This window comes from Bidens hawaiensis, unplaced genomic scaffold, assembly GCF_021521415.1.
Source record: "Bidens hawaiensis isolate Kalapana, Puna unplaced genomic scaffold, B.hawaiensis_p1.1 tig00007270_1, whole genome shotgun sequence".
Lineage (NCBI taxonomy): Eukaryota > Viridiplantae > Streptophyta > Magnoliopsida > Asterales > Asteraceae > Bidens > Bidens hawaiensis.
The window spans coordinates 147,204-167,661 of record NW_027491503.1 but is presented as its reverse complement, the minus strand read 5'-3'; the positions used below and the strand labels follow the sequence as shown (position 1 = coordinate 167,661).

The following is a 20,458-nucleotide window of genomic DNA, read 5'->3' as shown; positions in this document are numbered from 1 at the left end:
TATGAAGTTCTAGAAGAGAAAACCAAACTAATAGCTGAGAGGGAATAACAGATAGCTGATCACCAGGTAAAAGTGGTGGAACTTAACAGGAAACTTGAACAATTCAGAAATTCCTCCGCTATACTTGATCACCTCGTTAGTGATCAAGGGTCTCCAAAAAGGGGAGGAATTGGTTATCATGAAGTTCCACCACCTTTCAATCATAATTACACTTTTAACCCTAGTAGCCCAATTATAATTAGTCTAGAAATATCGTCGGATCTTATCTCAATACGTCGTGTCAGTCCATATTTTATGATCTTTTTTTGAAATCTTGAAGATTTTTAGGATAAAATACATTTTCTCTCTTTATAAATGTGTCATGTAGGAAATTTTCCCTACATATTTTGAATTGAAGTAGAAATTGTTACACCCCACGCAATGGGGCGCGGTGGGGTGAAAATTTTGGGCGCCGTGAGCGCCGAACACCGCCGTGGGGCGCGGTCCAACCCAGGGTGTGGCTGGTTCGGGCGTTCCAACAGTCGGCGTGGTGTGTGAAAAAATGTGGGCCCCCCTCCCCTTCAATGGCTCTTTTGACCGTTATATATATATATATATATATATATATATATATATATATATATATATAAATAGGGGAGGGTTATCCAAAAAATAAGTAGTTCATAGGAAAACTAGGAAAAAATCATAGCCATTGAATCATGTTAATCAATGGTTGAGATTTAAAATTACCAATAACCGATATAGTTTCCTAGAATTACTTTTTCATCATTATAACCGACATAGTTTTTTAGAATTGTTCTTTCACCATAATTTGTAATGACAAATGTCAAAAATTTGTTAGTTCTTACAATTCTTAGGAAACTCCTTATTCTTATTTGAACCCTTTTCTATATATATATATATATAACCCAAACTAAACCATTTTCAATATTTACAAATTTTTTACAAAATTCTCCCAAAAAAATGTCTTCCGATTCATCTTCGACACCCGACTTCTACCCCGATCCCGACGTTATTTCAGACTCGGATTCAGGGGATGAGGTAATATTTAGTGCTATTCTAGGTTTTGCCCGAGTCTTAGTCAAGCATAGCGAAAGCTCACAACCGCAAACAAGACATCCTCATCGACAACGGGATCGTGTCGGTATTATTTTTCGTCGGACGCGTTTTCGGCGGCGTTTTCGGATGTGTCGCCAACTTTTTTTTATGTCACACCCCCATCTAGGGCCTAGGGGCGTGACTCGATAGTTGGTACCACATTTGTAAATAAATCAGAGTTACGATTGTTAGCGGAAGACTTTATAAAATATAAGGATTAAAGTTGTAAAATATTTACGATACAAAAGATAGAAACAAGTTCCATTTGTGTTTACTTGTTTTAAGTTTACAAAACCACCATTTAGCTATATTAACATTTGACAAAAATTATCCGAGCCATCGGATTCTTGAGCCTTCGTCCTTTAGCTCTAATCTTGGTTACCTGCAAAAATGTTATAAAAATACGTCAGCAACGAATGCTGGTGAATATGCTGACGCGAAAATATTTTCTTTTACTTTGCTACCCCTCGAGGGTTACGCGTGCCTCGGCCCATCTTGGCTTAGGAATAACAAAGTTAAAAAAATATCATTATAAACTCGAGTCTCTACCTAGGTCACCCCAGCAAGTCACCGCAGCGTCCCGATGTACTTAGGTACCATAAATATACACAAGGTCATTCTCACTCGAACATACTTTGGTTCGGCCCATCGTGGCTGGAGGTCGTCACCAGGCGTGGTGTGATGTGCCCACCGCATTTTACCACATATGTAAGGATCCAGACAAACGTATACTACAGCCTGAGGGCTAGGCTTTTACTGTTATTAATAATGTTTTTAGAGACACTTAGCCTCATGTAAAGTTTTACACATAACACGTTTGTTTATTTGAAAACAAGTTTGTAAAAGTGGGGCGTATTCACCTTTGATCGGGATCGGTTTCCAACACCGTCCTTGCGTAATCTTTCTTGCTATCTCGCACCTATAGTACGAGTATAACTTTTATTAGTCAAATATACAATCCGGCTTAAGACCTTTAGTCTTATTACCTAGATGAACCTTTAGTTCATTTCTTTTACTTTAAAACCTTTAGTTTTAAAAAGCAATATTTATAAACCTTTAGTTTATTATAAAAACCCGACGTTTCTTCTTTTCTAAGAAACGTATCTTTTTTTTTCTTTTATTATTTAAGAATACCCTTATTACTTAAATAATATTCACAACAAAGAATTATATATATATAGTCACACACATTTATATATACCTACACTTTTATATTTCTTTCTTTTCTTTTCTTTGTTGTATAATTTCTTTTCATAAACATCGAGTATAATTCCGACTTAGGGCATTAAGCCTTTATAATATTTTATTATTATTTTAGTCGGGTAGTAAGCCTTACCTTTCCTCGACTTAATATTTCCTAGATATTCGAGAAGCACTTCTACGCCGCTTAGCCTTTTCAACACTCGCCTTGATCGTCACTTCACTTCGGCACGCTTCTCGAGACACCAACTTTTCACGGCACGCACTTCGAGATGATCGTCGGGACGTCGGTACGGGGTCACCTTCTTGATCGGAACGTCGTCGGGGAGTGGTACGAATATCGAGGTATGGCACGTTTATCGAGGAATCGAGACACGGTTTTCGAGGTGTATCGATGGCACGAATTTCGAGGCTTAGAGAGAGGATTGAAAACTGATTTTGGGTGTGAGTTATGAAGACCCCGGACCTGCTATTTATAGGCAAAATTTTGGATCCTATCGCGATACGCGATAGGCTCCTAGTCACCCATCGCGTAGCGCGATGTGGCTACGCACAGTCACAACGTAGGTCTGCCACGTGTTGCTACGTGGCAGACGGTGTGCCACGTGTTAACATGTGGCGGACGATGTGCCACGTGTTAACACGTGGCGGACGATGTGCCACGTGTTGCCACGTGTCGGGACACGTGGCGAGAAGTGTGCCACGTGTGGACACGTGGCAGTCTTGTGCCAGAGGTGTCAGGACACGTCATCGCGATACGCGATGACGTAGGTTCAACCAGCTATCGCGTATCGCTGTTGACCCTTCCAGAAGGTTTGACCAAGCCCCTTCGCGATACGCGATGGCTTGTCCTTTGTCCCCATCGCGTAGCGCGATAGTACAGAAAAACAGATTTTACATTTTTAACTTTGGAGTTTGAATTTGGCAAGATTAGTCCCTTAACTTTGGAAAGTTGACATTTTTGGCCCAAAATTTCCGTGATGTTACAATTTACAAATCGTTGGTGATTTATAACGCGATTATTCTTGTTTCCAACAACGTGATGACGTTAGAGGTAAGTCGTGTTATTCTCCATTGCAAAAATGCACGGCGGCGATTCGTCAACTCGCGTTTGGGAACGCGAGCGACGCCATGGAAGAGTATTTACAAATGTCGGAGACAGTGGCTCATGAAGCCCTTAACACGTTCTGCGAATGTGAGTATTATCATTTTTAATATATATTTATAAATCCTCTCATTTTAAATGCAAAATTAATAAACTGACCTTAAAAAGTTAATATTAGGTATTCCTCAACTGTATCATAAAAAATATTTGAGGAACCCGACTCAAACCGACATACAAAAAATATACGAGGTGCATGAACAGAGGCACGGTTTTCCTGGGATGCTTGGTAGTCATGATTGCACACATTGGGCTTGGGAAGCCTGCCCAGTTGCTTGGCAAGGTCAATATCATCGGGGTGATCATGATGGACCAACAATTATCCTTGAGGCTGTTGCATCATTTGATCTTTGGATATGGCATGCGTTCTTTGGGATGCCCGACGCAAACAATGATATAGCTATGATAAATGTGTCTCCTCTTTTTGACTGTCTCGTGAACGGGGTTGGACGAGACACCTCATTTTCCATGAATGGTGTCATCTACGAATACATATATTATTTAGTCGATGGTATTTATCCGGATTGGGCCACGTTGGTTCATAGCTTTACGTGCCCGACTGATGTTAAACGATAATATTACAAGAAAAAACACGAGTCGGCCAGAAAGGACATCGAAAGGGCATTCGGGGTATTAAAGAGACGTTGGTCTATAGTTAGATATCCGGCTCGTATTCAGCACAGGGATTAGTTAAGAAATGTAATGTGTAACATCCCGTTTTTCTAGTTTCGGATAACAAAAAGAGAATATGGATTATTATGAGTCGGGCTAATTGACGTGTGTGAATATATATATAAAAATTTAAGTAAAAGTTCCACACAAATCGGGTTTTAAAATAGGTTTTCACCTACAACTAAACCACACACGAAAGGCAAGTGTACCTATCGTTTGTAATAAAGTGTCGGTAAGAACCGAGTATCAATCCATGGACACGACAAATTTTTAGTACTAAATCTTTGTAAATGACCAACCGAACAAGTAAATCTTAAGTTGAATTTTTAATTAACTAAATTTGCATACAATGAAAATAAGCAAGTAAAAACACAAGAATATAATCAATCCAACAAACTACCTAGACATGAATCCACTCTACTAATATGATAAAATAGCAATAATATGGTAAAACATCATTAATCTAAACATAAATACTAGATTACAATAAAGCAACCTAATAATAGAAAATAATCATCATGATAGGTTTTCAATCAAGAGATAAACATAGAGTAACTTGTTTGTCAAAATAACAAAGTCTCATAATCAAAGGAAAGCTAGCATGAACAACATTCTAACCACCTAGGATTACACTAAAGTAGACAAATTCAAGAAATTAATATAAACTTATGAAACTTTAACTAGCAAGTCATCACCAAGTCAAGAATCATAACAACACTCATCAATTTTCTAATATTAAGAGTAGGGTTTCATACTTATCAATAATTATATAACCAAGTTAATTTTTACTAGTCATTCCTAACTTAGTAATGTGAACAAAGATTTCATGAACATTCAAAGTTTACAAACAAACATCTAGAACATAGTTTTCCAACATGAATGCCTAAACATTTGCAAAACTAATAAGGTTATGTAACATAAAAAGCATGAACACCATCAATATCAACTTATAAATTCAACCATATTCTTGAAAGAAAACCACTTTACCAAAAATCATGCATAGATAATATATCACATTAATAAGAGTTTCAACATTGTCTAGATAGCAAAAGTAATTAGCCCATAAGCTTAATACAACTATAATCAAACTAGAAATAAGCTTACAAAACATGTTCAAGAACAAAGGAATGATAACTAAGATCAAGCAAGGATTGAAGAATGGAATGATGGATCTTGAGGATGGTGGAAGCCTTCAAACTCTTAAGGAACACAAAACATAATTTTCAAGAGTTGAGAGAGAATCCCCAAGGCTCCATACACCAAAATGAAGTGAAAATAAGTGTTTATAAGCTTCTAGATAAAGTGCATAGTCATGCACAAAAGTGCATGGTCGTGCACTATTTTGGGTAAGTCAAACTTTCACTTTCGGCGGCTCAGAGTTGCAGGTTCCAAAAAAGTGCACGTTCATGCACAAAAAGTGCATGGTCGTGCATTTCTTCAAAATTAATGTGTCTTGTCCTAGGCATCGGATAGTGCACAGGCTCGGGCCCTCGGAAGTGCATGATGGTGCACAAAAAGTGCATGATGGTGCAGTTTCACTTTTGGCACGATAGTAGATGTGCACGGGTTCCAATAAAGTGACACCGTCAGGCACATAAGGTGCATGATGGTGCCGCTTCAGAGTATGGTCATGCACTTTCCTAGCATGGTCATGCACTTTGGTATCAGATGTGCACGGGTTCCGATAAAGGTGCACCATCATACCCATAAAGTGCATGATGGTGCAGTTGCTCAGCATGGCCATACACTTCCTTAGCATGGTCATGCCCCTGCTCTCTGCATGGTCATGCACTTTCTTAGCATGGTCATGCACTTTTGGCAGATTCTTGATTTTTGTCCGAAAAACGCCATCTTTTCATCGTTTCTTCGTCGGGCGAGCGCCCGGACCTGCAAATTCATAAATAACTCAAATAAGTACCGAATACAACGAATTTGCATGGAGTTTTACCAAAATAAGAGGATAATTTGATACTAAAAGGTGTACACTTTGTGTTACATCAAATATCCCCACACTTGAACTTTGCTTGTCCTCAAGCAAATGAAACAAACTCAACAAAAACAAGAATAACCCGCAAGCAATAATCATTCAAAGTTTTTAAAATATTTACAAGCAAGAACTATTGATGTTTCTAAACAAGCCTATTAAAAATGAAGACTTAGTCTAAAGAACATTACATTTGTTACCATCACATTCCCACCTTGCAAACCTCACAATGTTCACTCATACACTCGGCTATATTTAGTGATCATACATGTAATGTTGTATGTTGATAACACTCGATGCCAAGACGATGACCAAACAAAGCATAGGCTTATCTAAGGCTCAAATCTAACCGACACATACATAGCATAAAACACGAGTACTTGAGGGTTGTAATTTGGCTTAGGGTTAGGGTGAGGAATTTTTGGGAAAAGTGGCTAAAAGGCTAGAAAATCCGGAACTAGGCTAGCTATAAATAAAGAGTAACTACTAACTAAACCAAGTGGTTTAAACGAACCGAGAGCTAATAAACCAAAAATTGTTCTTTGAAATCAAACTTCATCAACATGGGATGAACCAAATTTCTTATTCTTCTCTTCTTTTCTTGTAACATTTTTTTCTCTTTTTTTTTTGGTTTTTTCTTTTGGGTTTTTTTTTTTGCATAAAGACTACACAAATGAATACAAACTAATAAAACACTTTGGGAGATAGCATTGTGCTTCTAATATTCTCAAGTGATAAAATACATGAAAATGAAATGAAAAACAAACTAACTTAGCCGAACCGGATTTCTAACCAAAACTGGGTGAAAAATAAAAGGATTCATGGCTAAGTGGGCGATAAAAATAGGGCGAAAAAGAAAAACACGGGAAACGGCTAAACATGGGCTACTAGGGGAATAATGTGGGTAAGGGAAATATAAGTGAAAAATGGCTAGACATGGGTTTATCCTAGATTCCTCAAATGGTTTATACTATGTATGTGTATATGGTTTGAAATGCATGCCAAAAACAAGTTCTACTTTGCAATAATCACCCGGCTCACTCAATTGCCCGCAAAAACATGAGCAAAAACAACTGACGAGGCTAACTCACAGAAATGGGCGGAATGGGTAATTTTTGCAAATTAAGAATGTGAATCTTTTTGTTTGTCATGTTTAAAGGTATCTCTTTTTAAAGATTTTTCGGCTTGAATGTTTTAAAGATTTGTGCTTCAGGACAATGCAATTAAAGTTTGAATTTAAAATTGCTTAATGGTTATTATTTGTTACAAAAATTTATTTAGGAGTTTTGCAAAAAAAAATTAATTTTAGACAAACAAAGTTCAAATTCCCTCCCCACACTTGAATTGTACAACGCCCTCGTTGTACAACAAAAAAAAACTATAAAAGTAAGTGCAAAAGAGAGAACAGAAAAACTCCCCTGAAATCCAGAAAGCTGCCAGAAGGTGACTCCGAAGACTTGGCAATGTGACAATACAAAGACCCGACCATGCGACCGTGAGCATCCAACAACCAACCTGGTAAGCAAGCAAAGCAAAACAAAACAAACCTACACATGCCCTGACATGCTCAATAAACACAACAATTTCAAATCCATAACATAACAAAAGAACCAAATCCACAATACAATCCATAAGATAAAGTCTACATACCATCAAAGTACAACACAAATAAACATAAGCACAAAGAAACACAAAAACACATAATAAATAAAAAAAATACGAAATTCCTAAACATGCTAAATTTTGAAGGAGTCGATAGCTAGACTCACACTCCCCACACTTATTTTATGGGGTGGAGGGCGAGAACCTCCAAGGCAACCTCGACCGGCTCACCCAAATAGTGTTTCAAACGATGACCGTTCACCTTGAAGATGCGTCCATCATCATGGCCGATCTCAACGGTATCGTTGTCGAATACTTGCCTCACACTAAAGGGGCCGGACCATCGGATTTCAACTTCCCGGGGAATAAACGAAGACGAGAATTGTAAAGAAAAACACGATCGCCCACTTGGAATTGTTTGTGGTCCTTCAAGCGGGCATCATGAAGCCTTTTGATCCTCTCCTTGTAAATTTTCGAGTTTTCATAAGCTTGGCCTCTCAATTCCTCAAGCTCATGAATCTGACAAAACCTGTTTTTGCCCGCACATGCAAGATCAAGATTAACACTTTTCAAAGCCCAACAGGCTTTATGCTCGAGCTCAACAGGGAGATGACAAGCTTTCCCGTACACCAATTTAAATGGTGTCGTACCAATCGGTGTCTTGTAGGCGGTACGGAAAGCCCACAATGCGTCATCCAGCTTCTCGGACCAATCCTTACGGTTCTAACTCACCGTCTTTTCAAGGATTCTTTTGATACCCCAATTGGTGACCTCGACCTGCCCGCTCGTCTACGGGTTATATGGTGTAGAGAATCGATGATGAACACCATATCGGGACAATACCTTTTCCAACTGGGTATTACAGAAATGAGTCCCACGGTCACTGATCAATGCTTTGGGGGCACCAAAGCGAGAAAACAACTTCTACAAGAATTTAACCACCGATCTAGCGTCATTAGTGGGCAAGGCTTGCGCCTCGGCCCACTTTGAAACATAGTCAACGTCTACTTGGATGTAACGGTGGCTGAAAGAAGTCGGGAAAGGTCCCATGAAATCGATGCCCCACACATCAAAAACCTCGCAAACCTGAATCGGTCGCTGGGGCATCTCGTCTCGTGATGAGATGTTGCTTGCCCTTTGGCAAGCATCACAAGACTGCACCATGTCATGAGCATCACGAAAGATGGTTGGCCAAAAGAAACCGGCATCAAAGACCTTCTTCGCGGTGGATGTGGCTCCATGGTGTCCTCCGGTCGGGCCCTCGTGGCAGTGACTCAGGATTTTGCGTGCTTCATAACCATACACGCACCTACGCACGAGGTGATCGGCTCCGACACGAAACAAATAGGGATCCTCCCAAAAATAATGCTTAACATCATAAAAGAATTTATTCTTTTACCAGTGAGTAAGGCCCTTTAATACGATCCCACTCGCGAGAAAATTTGCGATGTCCGCAAACCAAGGATGATCATCATCTCGCGTCTTGATATGCATGAGGAACTCGTGGGGGAAATTGTCATTAATGTGGACCCCCACTTGTTCTGATGAAGCTGAGCACTCAAGACGAGAGAGATGATCGGCCGCGACATTCTCAGCGCCCTTTTTGTCACGAATCTCAATGTCAAACTCCTGCAGCAATAAAATCCAACGAATGAGTCTCGGCTTCGCATCTTGTTTACAGAAAAGATAACGAAGTGCTGCATGATCCGTGAACACGATGGTCTTAAAAAGGACAAGATAAGACCGAAATTTATCGAAAGCAAAGACGACCGCAAGGAGCTCTTTCTCGGTAGTCGTGTAATGCTCCTGCGCGTCATTTAGAGTCCTGCTCGCATAGTAAAATCGGGTGAAAATGCTTATCCTGTCTTTGACCTAAAACCGCCCCAACTGCAAAATCGCTAGCATCACACATCAACTCAAAAGGAAGAGTCCAGTCGGGGGCTACCATGATAGGAGCGTTCACCAATTTCTCCTTCAACAACTTAAATGCACAAAGGTACTCGGAGGAAAAAACGAACGGGGCCTCCTTCTCGAGGAGCTTAGTCATCGGGCGGGCGATTTGGGAAAAGTCCTTTATGAATCGCCGATAAAAACCCGCGTGACCAAGAAAACACCTAATAGACTTCACCGAATTCGGTGGCGGAAGCTTAGAAATGGTATCAATTTTGGCTCGATCAACCTCAAGCCCCGCATGTGAAATCTTATGCTCTAACACAATGCCCACCTTCACCATGAAGTGGCATTTCTCCCAATTAAGAACAAGGTTGGCCTCTTCGCACCTAGCCAACATTTTCTCCAAATTTCTCAAACAATGATCAAAAGAACTCCCAAAAACAGAAAAGTCATCCATGAAAACCTCCATGGAGTCCTCGATCATATCATGAAAAATCGCCACTATACATCTTTGAAACGTGGCAAGGGCATTAAACAATCCAAAGGGCATCCGCCGGTAGGCGAATGTGCCATAGGGACATGTGAATGTCGTCTTCTCCTGATCCTCAGGAGAGATGGGGATCTGAAAATATCCCGAGAAGCTGTCGAGAAAACAATAGAACATTTTTCCCGACAGTCGTTCTAACATCTGATCGATAAAGGGGAGGGGAAAATGATCCTTTCGCATGGCGTCATTGAGTTTGCGGTAATCAATGCAAACTCTCCATCCTGTGACGGTACGAGTAGGAATTAACTCGTTTTTCTCATTCATCACAACCGTCATACCGCCCTTTATCGGGACAACCTGCACAGGGCTCACCCATGGGGAATCAGAGATCGGATAAATCAATTCAGCATTGAGTTGCTTGATGACCTCTTTCTTCACAACGTCTTGCATATTAGGGTTGAGACGCCTTTGATGCTGCATCACAGGTTTGTACTCCTCCTCCATCAAGATCTTATGGGTACAAAAGGATGGATTAATCCCTTTTATATCCATGATCTTCCAAGCGATCGCATGCTTGTGCCTTTTGAGAACCGTAAGCAATTTAACCTTCTCTTCACTTGACAGACTCGAAGAAATGATAACAGGCAAGCGAGACCCATCCTCCAAAAAGGCATACTCCAAATGGGACGGAAGTTCCTTAAGATCAATGGATGGTGGGTCCTCAATAGAAGGTTTTGCCTTAGGCTCGGCAACGCGATCAACATCCTCAGTTTTCTCCAAACACTCAGGAGGCTCGTGGTCTACACCATAAACCAACTCCTCAAGTAGAGGCTCAATGACAAGGTCAGAACCAACTCCACTAATCAACTGAGTATCCAGATAACTCTCCTCACACGTGTCCTGAAGGTGTTCACACACACAAGAATCAATAATATCAATGTAAAGTACGTCATCATGATCCTGTGGGTGTCGCATGGATTTCCCAATATCAAAGGTTACCTCCTCGTCTCCAACTCTAAGAGGGAGTCTGCCGGTGCATACATCAATGAGAGCTCTAGCAGTGGCTAGGAAAGGAAGACCTAGGATAAGTGGTACATTTTTATACTCATCCAAGTATAAGATCACAAAATCGACAGGAAACACGAATTTGTCGATTTTCACAAGCATATTCTCAACTATACCGCGAGGATATTTCAAAGAACAGTCGGCAAGCTAGATGCTCATGCGAGTAGGCTTAGGCTCACCTAGGTCTAGTTTGGAAAAAAACGGAATAAGGCATCAAGTTTATGCTAGCACCTAGGTCGGCTAAAGCATTACTAACCGACAAACTACTGATCAAACAAGGAATGGTGAAACTGCCCGGATCGGTCATTTTTTTGGGCAATTTATTCTGAAGTACCGCGGAACACTCCTAATTCAAAGTAACAGAAGAAAGCTCCTCCAACTTCTTCTTATTCGAGAGGACCTCTTTCAAGAATTTAGCATACTTCGGCAATTCTTTCAAGGCATCAAGGAACGTAAGATTAATGTGTAACTGCTTAAAAAGCTCTAAGAATTTCCCATGCTGCTCTTCCATCTTCTGCTTCTTCAAACGGCCTGGGTATGGAATGGGAGGAACATAAGTCCTAACTGGCTCACTGATTTGTGCGGTACTTGCTGGGTCTAGCCTCGAGTGCACCTCACCAGGAGTCCCAGTCTTGATCTCATCAGCAATCGGTTTTGGTGTGGAAACCGATGCGTCAACAGGAATGGTAGTCCTACCACTCCTCAGGGTAATAGACTTAGCCTCAGCATTTGGATTCCTTTCGGTGTTACAACGAAGGCTACCCTGTTGTCTCACAGAGAAGAGTTGAGAAATCTGTCCAACTTGATTTTCAATGGTTTGCATGGAAGCTTTCTGATTCCTCAACTCAAGATCGTGCCTCTGGAGAGTCTCATCAATTTTCAGGTTCCTCTGCTCAGCCAATTTGTTTGAGGTCTCGGTCTTAGACAAGAGTTGGGACAAAAGGCTTTTAACGCTAGTCCTCCCACCTGACTGATTACCACTGCTGGAACCCTGAAATTGAGGCTTTTGCTGGTAAGATTGATTTTGGGTTTGACTTTGATAATTTGGCTTTCTGTCAAAACCCGGTGGCATTTGATTTTGATTGCTGCCATCATCTTTCCAGTTGAAATTGGGGTGGTTTCTCCATCCCGGGTTGTAGGTGTTGTCGTAGGCATTGTTTTGGCAGCCCACAAAGTCAACATCCTCCACCACCATGGCCTGCTGGCACTGACTGGTCTGGTGTTTTCCGTCACACACACCACAACGAGAACTAGATTTGACAAGATCGGATTGCATTTGGTCAAATCTTTTAGTAAGAGCTTCTAAATGGGCGGAGACAAGGGTGTTTGAATCAACGTGATGAACACCCTTAGAGGAAGGAATACAACGAGGCCGATTATACGTGAAACTCTTCTTAGCAGATTTCTCCAAGATATCAAGCGCCTCATTTGGGGTACACCTACCGAAATCTCCTCCCGCAACCTGATCAACGGCCTGCTTTTGTGCCCCGGATAAAGCGTCAAAGAATGTACGACATTGAAGCCCGCGACTCAAACCGTGATGAGGGCATTTTCTTAACAAGCCCTTGAACCTCTCCCATGCGGCATGAAGTGACTCGTCATCATCGACACGAAAACTAGTGATGTTTGCTTTGAATTTAGCAGTTTATCGGGTGGGAAATATTGAAGAAGAAACTGCTCAACTAATTGATTCCAAGTGGTGATGGAACCGGAAGGGAGTTCCTCTAACCACTCCAGAGCAGACTCGCGAAGTGAGAACGGAAAAAGTCTAAGTCTCACGGCATCATCAGAACAATTATTAATTTTGAATGTCGCACATAATCGAAGGAAAAGTGAAACGTGAGCATGAGGGTCCTCGTTCTGGAGACCATGAAAAGAAACAGAATTTTCAACCATATGAATGATGCTCGACTTGATCTCGAAACTCACTGCAATCTCGGGCTGCGTTACGCTGCAGCCATAACCTTCAAGAGATGGTGTGGCAAAGTCGTCCATGTGACCTTGATCGTTCGGGTCCGTCATCTCTTCTTCTTCTTCTACCTCAGGGGTGTCGGTATCCTCCACTTCTTCGTTTTCAATGACCACGGCGACCTCGCGTGCTCTCCTCCTCAAACCTTCTCGAAGATTTCGCTCGGGCTCAGAAAGAGGTGAAACAAGCTCAGGACCGGGCGTGGTGGACATTCATCTCCCAGAAGAACGCGGAATGGAAAACGAACAAAGACACGGAAACTAACTAGAAACTACACTAAAATAAAAAAAATATGATGAATAAAAATAAAATAAAATAACATAGATCAAAAATATCAGCAAGGCTAATCAAAGACTCGGATCGTTCCTTAAAAATCACCGTGTCCCCGGCAACGGCGCCAAAAACTTGACGTGTGTGAATATATATATATATATATAAATTTAAGTAAAAGTTCCACACAAATCAGGTTTTAAAATAGGTTTTCACCTACAACTAAACCACACACGAAAGGCAAGTGTACCTATCGTTTGTAATAAAGTGTCGGTAAGAACCGAGTATCAATCCATGGACACGACAAATTTCTAGTACTAAATCTTTGTAAATGACCAACCGAACAAGTAAATCTTAAGTTGAATTTTTAATTAACTAAATTTGCATACAATGAAAATAAACAAGTAAAAACACAAGAATATAATCAATCCAACAAACTACCTAGACATGAATCCACTCTACTAATATGATAAAATAGCAATAATATGGTAAAACATCATGAATCTAAACATAAATACTAGATTACAATAAAGCAACCTAATAATAGAAAATAATCATCATGATGGGTTTTCAACAAATAAAAAAGTCTCATAATCAAAGGAAAGCTAGCATGAACAACATTCTAACCACCTAGGATTACACTAAAGTAGCCAAATTCAAGAAATTAATATAAACTTATGAAACTTTAACTAGCAAGTCATCACCAAGTCAAGAATCATAACAACACTCATCAATTTTCTAATATTAAGTGTAGGGTTTCATACTTATCAATAATTATATAACCAAGTTAATTTTTACTAGTCATTCCTAACTTAGTAATGTGAACAAAGATTTCATGAACATTCAAAGTTTACGAACAAACATCTAGAACATAGTTTTCCAACATGAATGCCTAAACATTTGCAAAACTAACAAGGTTATGTAACATAACAAGCATGAACACCATCAATATCAACTTATAAATTCAACCATATTCTTGAAAGAAAATCACTTTACCAAAAATCATGCATAGATAATATATCACATTAATAAGAGTTTCAACATTGTCTAGATAACAAAAGTAATTAGCCCATAAGGTTTAATACAACTACAATCAAACTAGAAAAAAGCTTACAAAACATGTTCAAGAACAAAGGAATGAAAACTAAGATTAAGCAAGGATTGAAGAATGGAATAATGGATCTTGAGGATGGTGGAAGCCTTCAAACTCTTAAGGAACACAAAACATAATTTTCAAGAGTTGAGAGAGAATCCCTAAGGCTCCACACACCAAAATGAAGTGAAAATAAGTGTTTATAAGCTTCTGGACAAAGTGCATGGTCGTGCACTATTTTGGGTAAGTCAAACTTTCACTTTCGGTGGCTCAGAGTTGCAGGTTCCAAAAAAGTGCATGGTCATGCACAAAAAGTGCATGGTCATGCACAAAAAGTGCATGGTCATGCATTTCCGGAACTAGCTAGTGCACTTTCAAAATTAATGTGTCTTGTCCTTGGCATTGGTAGTGCACGGGCTCGTGCCCTCGGAAGTGCATGATGGTGCAAAAAAAGTGCATGATGGTGCAGTTTCACTTTTGGCACGATGTAGATGTGCACGCGTTCTAATAAAGTGGCACTATCATGCACATAAGGCGCATGATGGTGCCGTATCAGAGCATGGTCATGCACTTTCCTAGCATGGTCATGCACTTTAGCACGGTATCAGATGTGCACGGGTTCCGATAAAGGTGCACCGTCATACCCATAAAGTGCATGATGGTGCAGTTGCTCAACATGGCCATACACTTCTTTAGCATGGTCATGCACCTGCTCTCTGCATGGTCATGCACTTTCTTAGCATGGTCATGCACTTTTGGCAGATTCTTGATTTTTGTTTGAAAAACGCCATCTTTTCATCGTTTCTTCGTCAAGGGCGAGCGCCCGGACCTGCAAATTCATAAATAACTCAAATAAGTACCGAATACAACGAATTTGCATGGAGTTTTACCAAAATAAGAGGATAATTTGATACTAAAAGGTGTACACTTTGTGTTACATCACTAATGTTGGGTAAAACGGATATGAGTTATGGACTTGGGTCATGAAGGAAAGAAGGAAAAGACCATGGGCTTAAGCCCATGGTCCATAATTATATAAACCTTAATTACCCATTTTCATTCATTTACACATATTCCATACACCACCAAAACACACACTTAGCTCTCTCTCATCTTGCTCTCTCTCTCTCTCTCTAGACGAAATCACCAACGAAAACCGATCCCAATCCAAGGTAATGTTAGTATGATATTTTATGAGCTCAAACCCGTTAGATTTGGTCGCGAAACGACGAGCCGACACCGTTAAACCGTTTAAGTCACGAGATCCGGGTGGAAACGGGTATAAACCGAACCTAAGATGAGCTTAGGGGTCACCCTAGCTCAGATCTGGATCGAACGAGGCGAAAAACGAGTCAAAACTCGTTTTTCCGGCGAAACCGCGTTTTTCCGGCGACGGCGCCGGAAATGGTACGAGGTAAAGGGAATGTCAGAGAATGTTCCTGGCATTCTCTGACCTAACCCTAATTCGTTAACGGGGAGTTAACGAATTAGGGGTGATTCGCCATGTAATTCGTTACTGAAAGCATAGCGAACTACCTTCAGTTCGTGTTCAATTCGTTAAGGGAGAAGATAACGAATCACCCTTGATTCATTATAGTCATTCGTTAAAGAAGATAACTAATTGGAAGGTCCAACTCGTTACATGAACTGATTCGTCAAAGGACCAGTTCGTTAAAGGGTTCAATTCGTTACAAGGACCAGTTCGTTATGATAACCCAATTAGTTAAGAACCAAGAAATGAAGCAGACCATGTTGAGATAACGAACCAGAATAACGAATCAGCTAACGAACTAGATCATGAAAGATAACGAATTAGTTAACGAATCAGGCATAATTTGTTAGGGCAAATGAGTTAGCGAATTAGAAAATAATTTAAAATTCTAATGAAAAATGTGATAAGACAGTTAATGGAAATAAAATTTTTCCAAGCTGACCTGGCGGCCGACCCCAGCCAGGGGCTCTGCCCCTTGGACCCTGCTAGGGGCTGCCGCCCCTAGACCCCGCTGCCCCCGGACCCCCGTTTGTTGAGGGTTATAACTAGACTAGAAACGCGATGTGAGTAGTGATAGTTAAATTGATACGTGTAATTGTTATACAGTTAGTCGGGCACAGCTAAAGAAAGGAATAACAATTAACGGTGAACATACTCGAGTTCAGGTGAGTTTCTAGCCCTATTCCTTGTTATGTTTTCGGGGCTGTTGTGACATTCGTCATTCTTGAAAGCCAAAAAATCCGACCCATTTTAAAATTTCGACATCTTTCGGATCATCATTTATTAATAAAATGGTGAATTGTTTTTGTATTTATGTTCATGATGTTGTTTAGGTTTATAATGTTGTTTTATTATATTTGATGTTACAAATTTAATTCTAAGTATTATATTATCTTTCTTTAATCAATTGAGTCAAAAACATTTAATGGGTTTAAACATTCAATTAGTTAAAATCCATGATTCCAAGCCTTATGACTAGCCTCTTGACTAACCATCAAATTAACTCACTTGACCTTGTTATTAACGATTTTGAGCCTAGAAAAAGTTCATTCATTCTCTACATTCCTTGTGTAACATCGTGAAAAGTTGGAGTTCAAAATGTAAACTTTTCAAAGTATAGGGACTAGATTTGCCAAATTCCAAAGTTAAGGGTTTAAAATGAAAATTCTGGTATCTTGTCCCATCGCGCTACGCGATGGGGCAAAAGGCAAGCCCATCGCGTACCACGATGGGATTTGGTCAAAGCTTCTAGACGAAGTCAACAGCGATACGCGATCGCTGTTGAGCCTACGTCATCGCGTACCGCGATGATGTGGCCTGACACGTCTGACACCTTTTCACCACGTGTCCACACGTGGCACACCGGTCGCCACGTGTCCCCACACGTGACAACACGTGGCATATCGTTCACCATGTGTCAACACGTGGCACACCGTCTGCCACGTGGCAACACGTGGCAGACCTACTGTGTGATTCACCTGGGTAACGTCGCGGTATGCGACGGGTGCCCAGGAGGCGGTCGCGTACCGCGATGGGACCCCAGCAAATGTCAATAAATAGCAGGTCTGGGATTTCATATTTTCACATCCCAAACAGCTCTCTTACTTCTCTCTAACCTCTCTCTAGAATCCCTACAATCATATTAACGACCCACCTCGATAAACGTGTCATAATCCCCCGATAAGCGTACCCAATCCCTCGATTTCAGTGTCGACATTTTCTCGAAGTGCGTGCCACCCTCCACCCACTTATCAAGAATGGCGTTTGTTCTCGAATTACGTGCCAACATGTGTTGAAGTTTGGTGTTCATTGATTTGCGTGTCGAGAAAAGAGTTGATCAAGAAGTAAAGCGGCGTCGGAGTGCTGCTCGAGTCGTAGGGTTTCCAATACGCCAATAATGGTTAGGCGTAACGACAAATTCAATATAATATAGTATTATATTAAAGTCTTAAGCCTTAAGTCGAGGTTATACTCGATACTTCGATAAAAGAAAAATAATCATAACAAAGAAATGAATGAAAGATAAGATATTGAATATTGATACGTATATATGTGTGTAAGTATATATGTATACTCTTTGTTATGAAAATATTATTTAATGAATAATGAGTATTCTTAAATAATAAAAGAAAAAGAATACGTTTCTTAGAGAAGAAGAAACGTCGAGTTTTTAATATAAACTAAAGGTTTATAATTACTTTTAAACTAAAGGCTTTCAAGTAAATGAGATAAATGAACTAGAGGTTCATCGAGATATAAAGTAAGACTAAAGGTCTTAAGCCGGATCGTGTATCCGACTAACAAACATTTATACTCGTACTATAGGTGCGAGATAAAGAAGGGAAAGACCCTTGGACGGTGAGTGAAGCCGATCCTAAAGAGATAAGGTGAATACGCCCCCAAACTTTTATGTATTTTAAAATGAGTCAAACTTGTTATTTGAAATTGTTTACAAGGAACTATATGTTCCTAAAACCATTATAAATAAAGGGTATAAACCTAGCCCTCAGGCTGTGGTATACGTATGTCTGGATCCTTATATAGGTGGTACTATGCGATGAATGGGCATGATCGCACCACCCTTGGTCGTAGGACGTTCTCCTGCAGGGAGTACGACCGTTGTGTATATTTACGGGTACTTAACTAAGTCGAACGCTGCGGTGTTTGCTGAGGTGACCTAGAGTAGAGGCTCGTATTTATGATGTGTTATTTGACTTTGTTATTCCTAAGCCACGTTGGGCCGAGGCACGCGTAGTCTCGAGGGGTAATAAAGTAAAAGAAAATATTTTTGCGTCAGCGTGTTCACCAGCATTCGTTGCTGACGTATTTTCTTACATTTTGCAGGTGAACAAGATTAGCACTTGGAAATGTCGAAGGGCTTTGAATATCCGATGGCTCGGATTTATTCTAAAACTTAACATATGATGGTTTGTAAATATAAACAAGTAATGTTTTGTTAACAACTCTAACGGGTGTTTTATAATCCCGTCTTTTTGAATGTATATATAAAAGTTATGTTTTGATCCTTAAAGATTTATAAGTCTTCAGCAAACTAACGCAACTCTGATTTATTTACATTATGATACCAACTATTGGGTCACACGCCTAGGCCTAAGATGGGGGTGTGACACCTTGCACAACAAATTTACACTCAAAATCATTCATGCTTGTCAATTTCTCCCAAGTCTCAAGTTTGACTTTCAAAAGACAATTGCTCAAGAATTATTATTTTCTTCTTCTTTTGTGATACAATCCCCGGATAATATTTATTTCTTGTCATTACGAATAACGATTGTTTCCATGATGACAACCCAAATGAGATTCATGGAGACATATCATCCTGCGTAAATGGCTTGTTTATCTTCGGTTTATGAATTTTATGTTTAAAAGTCAAGTTTTATTTTTACAAACTAATAATCAAGAACAAACATTTTTTTTAACATACTACTTCATATTTTTCAAATTATGTTACTCACAAACCCGACTCAATAACCGGGTTCGTGTCCGACCAAAAAATGAACCACTCGTTAAACTAGTTTTCTTAATTAATTGTTCGGTTGGAACAAACCGGACTCATCTAAATTAATTAATATTTATTATAACCCTTTTGTTTTTCTAAGACTAAAATAAATTAACTTAACAAATCAAATAACCAAAAGCCTTTTTTTATAAACCTAAAATATATATATTTTTTCTTATAAATTGCTTTGCCATAAACCGAACGTCCTCGCCAAATTATTTTCTTTACGCAACTTATTTTTAAGCCTAGCTATTTATTTATCTAGGGCCGTTCGTTGAACCGAACTTTGTCAGTTCACTCGTTTAAAGGCATTTTTCGCTCTCGACTCACTTACTTAACAAGTGAGTTTTTCATAACCCCTTTTTAACTCTTTTAATATTTTTGGAGTGTAGCATGTCACAAGTTTTTATTTCGTTAGTTATGCGCTGATTTACAAAACGATTCACATTTATCGTACATGTTAATATTATTCTTGCATATTGTTTATGATTATACGTGAACTTGCTTGCAACATCTTATTGTTTTTATGATGGAAGTTACGCAAACACAAACGCATACACATAGTGGGAGGGTCCGACGGGACGTACCTGCGCCGTCTAACGTTACGACTTCGGTTGTTTACGTAAGGTGGTTCTCATTTCCCCGACTTCTACGGCTTCGGCTAAATGAACGGGAGGACGACACTATTTGATTTCATTTACATTATGTTTGAATGTTTATTGCATGACGATTGTTGAATCACATATTTAATATATATTTATATACGCAAAAACTTATGAAAACTCACAAACATGTGTTGTTGACAAAATATATTATTTTAAACGTGCTGCAGGTTGATACGATGAAGTGACGGGACAAGAAAATTAGTTATACCATAGGATTATTTCAATAAATAATATTTGTTTCATTTAGATGTGATGTTCTTTTTGTCTCATTATCAAACTATATGTG

General features: G+C 39.6%; 3 protein-coding genes and 1 non-coding gene across 4 annotated transcripts; 2 read left to right on the top strand and 2 right to left on the bottom strand.

The window, feature by feature from the left end:
- Positions 1-3,429: 3,429 nt before the first annotated feature.
- Positions 3,430-4,036, top strand: LOC143634877 (uncharacterized). The gene is made up of 2 exons (XM_077102845.1): positions 3,430-3,493; positions 3,582-4,036. Exons 1-2 carry the CDS (start codon positions 3,430-3,432, stop codon positions 4,034-4,036), a joined length of 519 nt encoding a protein of 172 aa, XP_076958960.1.
- Positions 4,037-9,531: 5,495 nt separating this feature from the next.
- On the bottom strand, positions 9,532-11,265 carry LOC143634875 (uncharacterized). The gene is made up of 2 exons (XM_077102844.1): positions 10,298-11,265; positions 9,532-9,997 (listed from the first exon to the last, which is right to left on the bottom strand). The coding sequence occupies exons 1-2, from the start codon at positions 11,263-11,265 to the stop codon at positions 9,532-9,534; spliced, it is 1,434 nt and encodes a 477-aa protein (XP_076958959.1).
- Positions 11,266-11,509: 244 nt separating this feature from the next.
- On the bottom strand, positions 11,510-13,344 carry LOC143634874 (uncharacterized). Its single transcript, XM_077102843.1, has 2 exons — positions 12,893-13,344; positions 11,510-12,779 (listed from the first exon to the last, which is right to left on the bottom strand). The coding sequence occupies exons 1-2, from the start codon at positions 13,342-13,344 to the stop codon at positions 11,510-11,512; spliced, it is 1,722 nt and encodes a 573-aa protein (XP_076958958.1).
- On the top strand, positions 12,696-12,802 carry LOC143634924 (small nucleolar RNA R71). Its single transcript, XR_013153962.1, has one exon. It is a non-coding gene; the product is annotated as a small nucleolar RNA R71 (small nucleolar RNA).
- Positions 13,345-20,458: the final 7,114 nt, after the last annotated feature.

Excerpts from the sequence above, each read along its gene's own strand:
- LOC143634874 (XM_077102843.1), bottom strand. The coding sequence starts at position 13,344 with ATGTCCACCACGCCCGGTCCTGAGCTTGTTTCACCTCTTTCTGAGCCC. Across the intron at positions 12,780-12,892 it reads CGCGAGTCTGCTCTGGAGTG|TTTTCGTGTCGATGATGACG; the intron begins GTTAGAGGAACT and ends AAACATCACTAG.
- LOC143634877 (XM_077102845.1), top strand. The coding sequence starts at position 3,430 with ATGGAAGAGTATTTACAAATGTCGGAGACAGTGGCTCATGAAGCCCTT. Across the intron at positions 3,494-3,581 it reads CCTTAACACGTTCTGCGAAT|GTATTCCTCAACTGTATCAT; the intron begins GTGAGTATTATC and ends AGTTAATATTAG.
- LOC143634875 (XM_077102844.1), bottom strand. The coding sequence starts at position 11,265 with ATGCTTGTGAAAATCGACAAATTCGTGTTTCCTGTCGATTTTGTGATC. Across the intron at positions 9,998-10,297 it reads CTCCCCTTTATCGATCAGAT|GTGCGAAGAGGCCAACCTTG; the intron begins GTTAGAACGACT and ends AATGTTGGCTAG.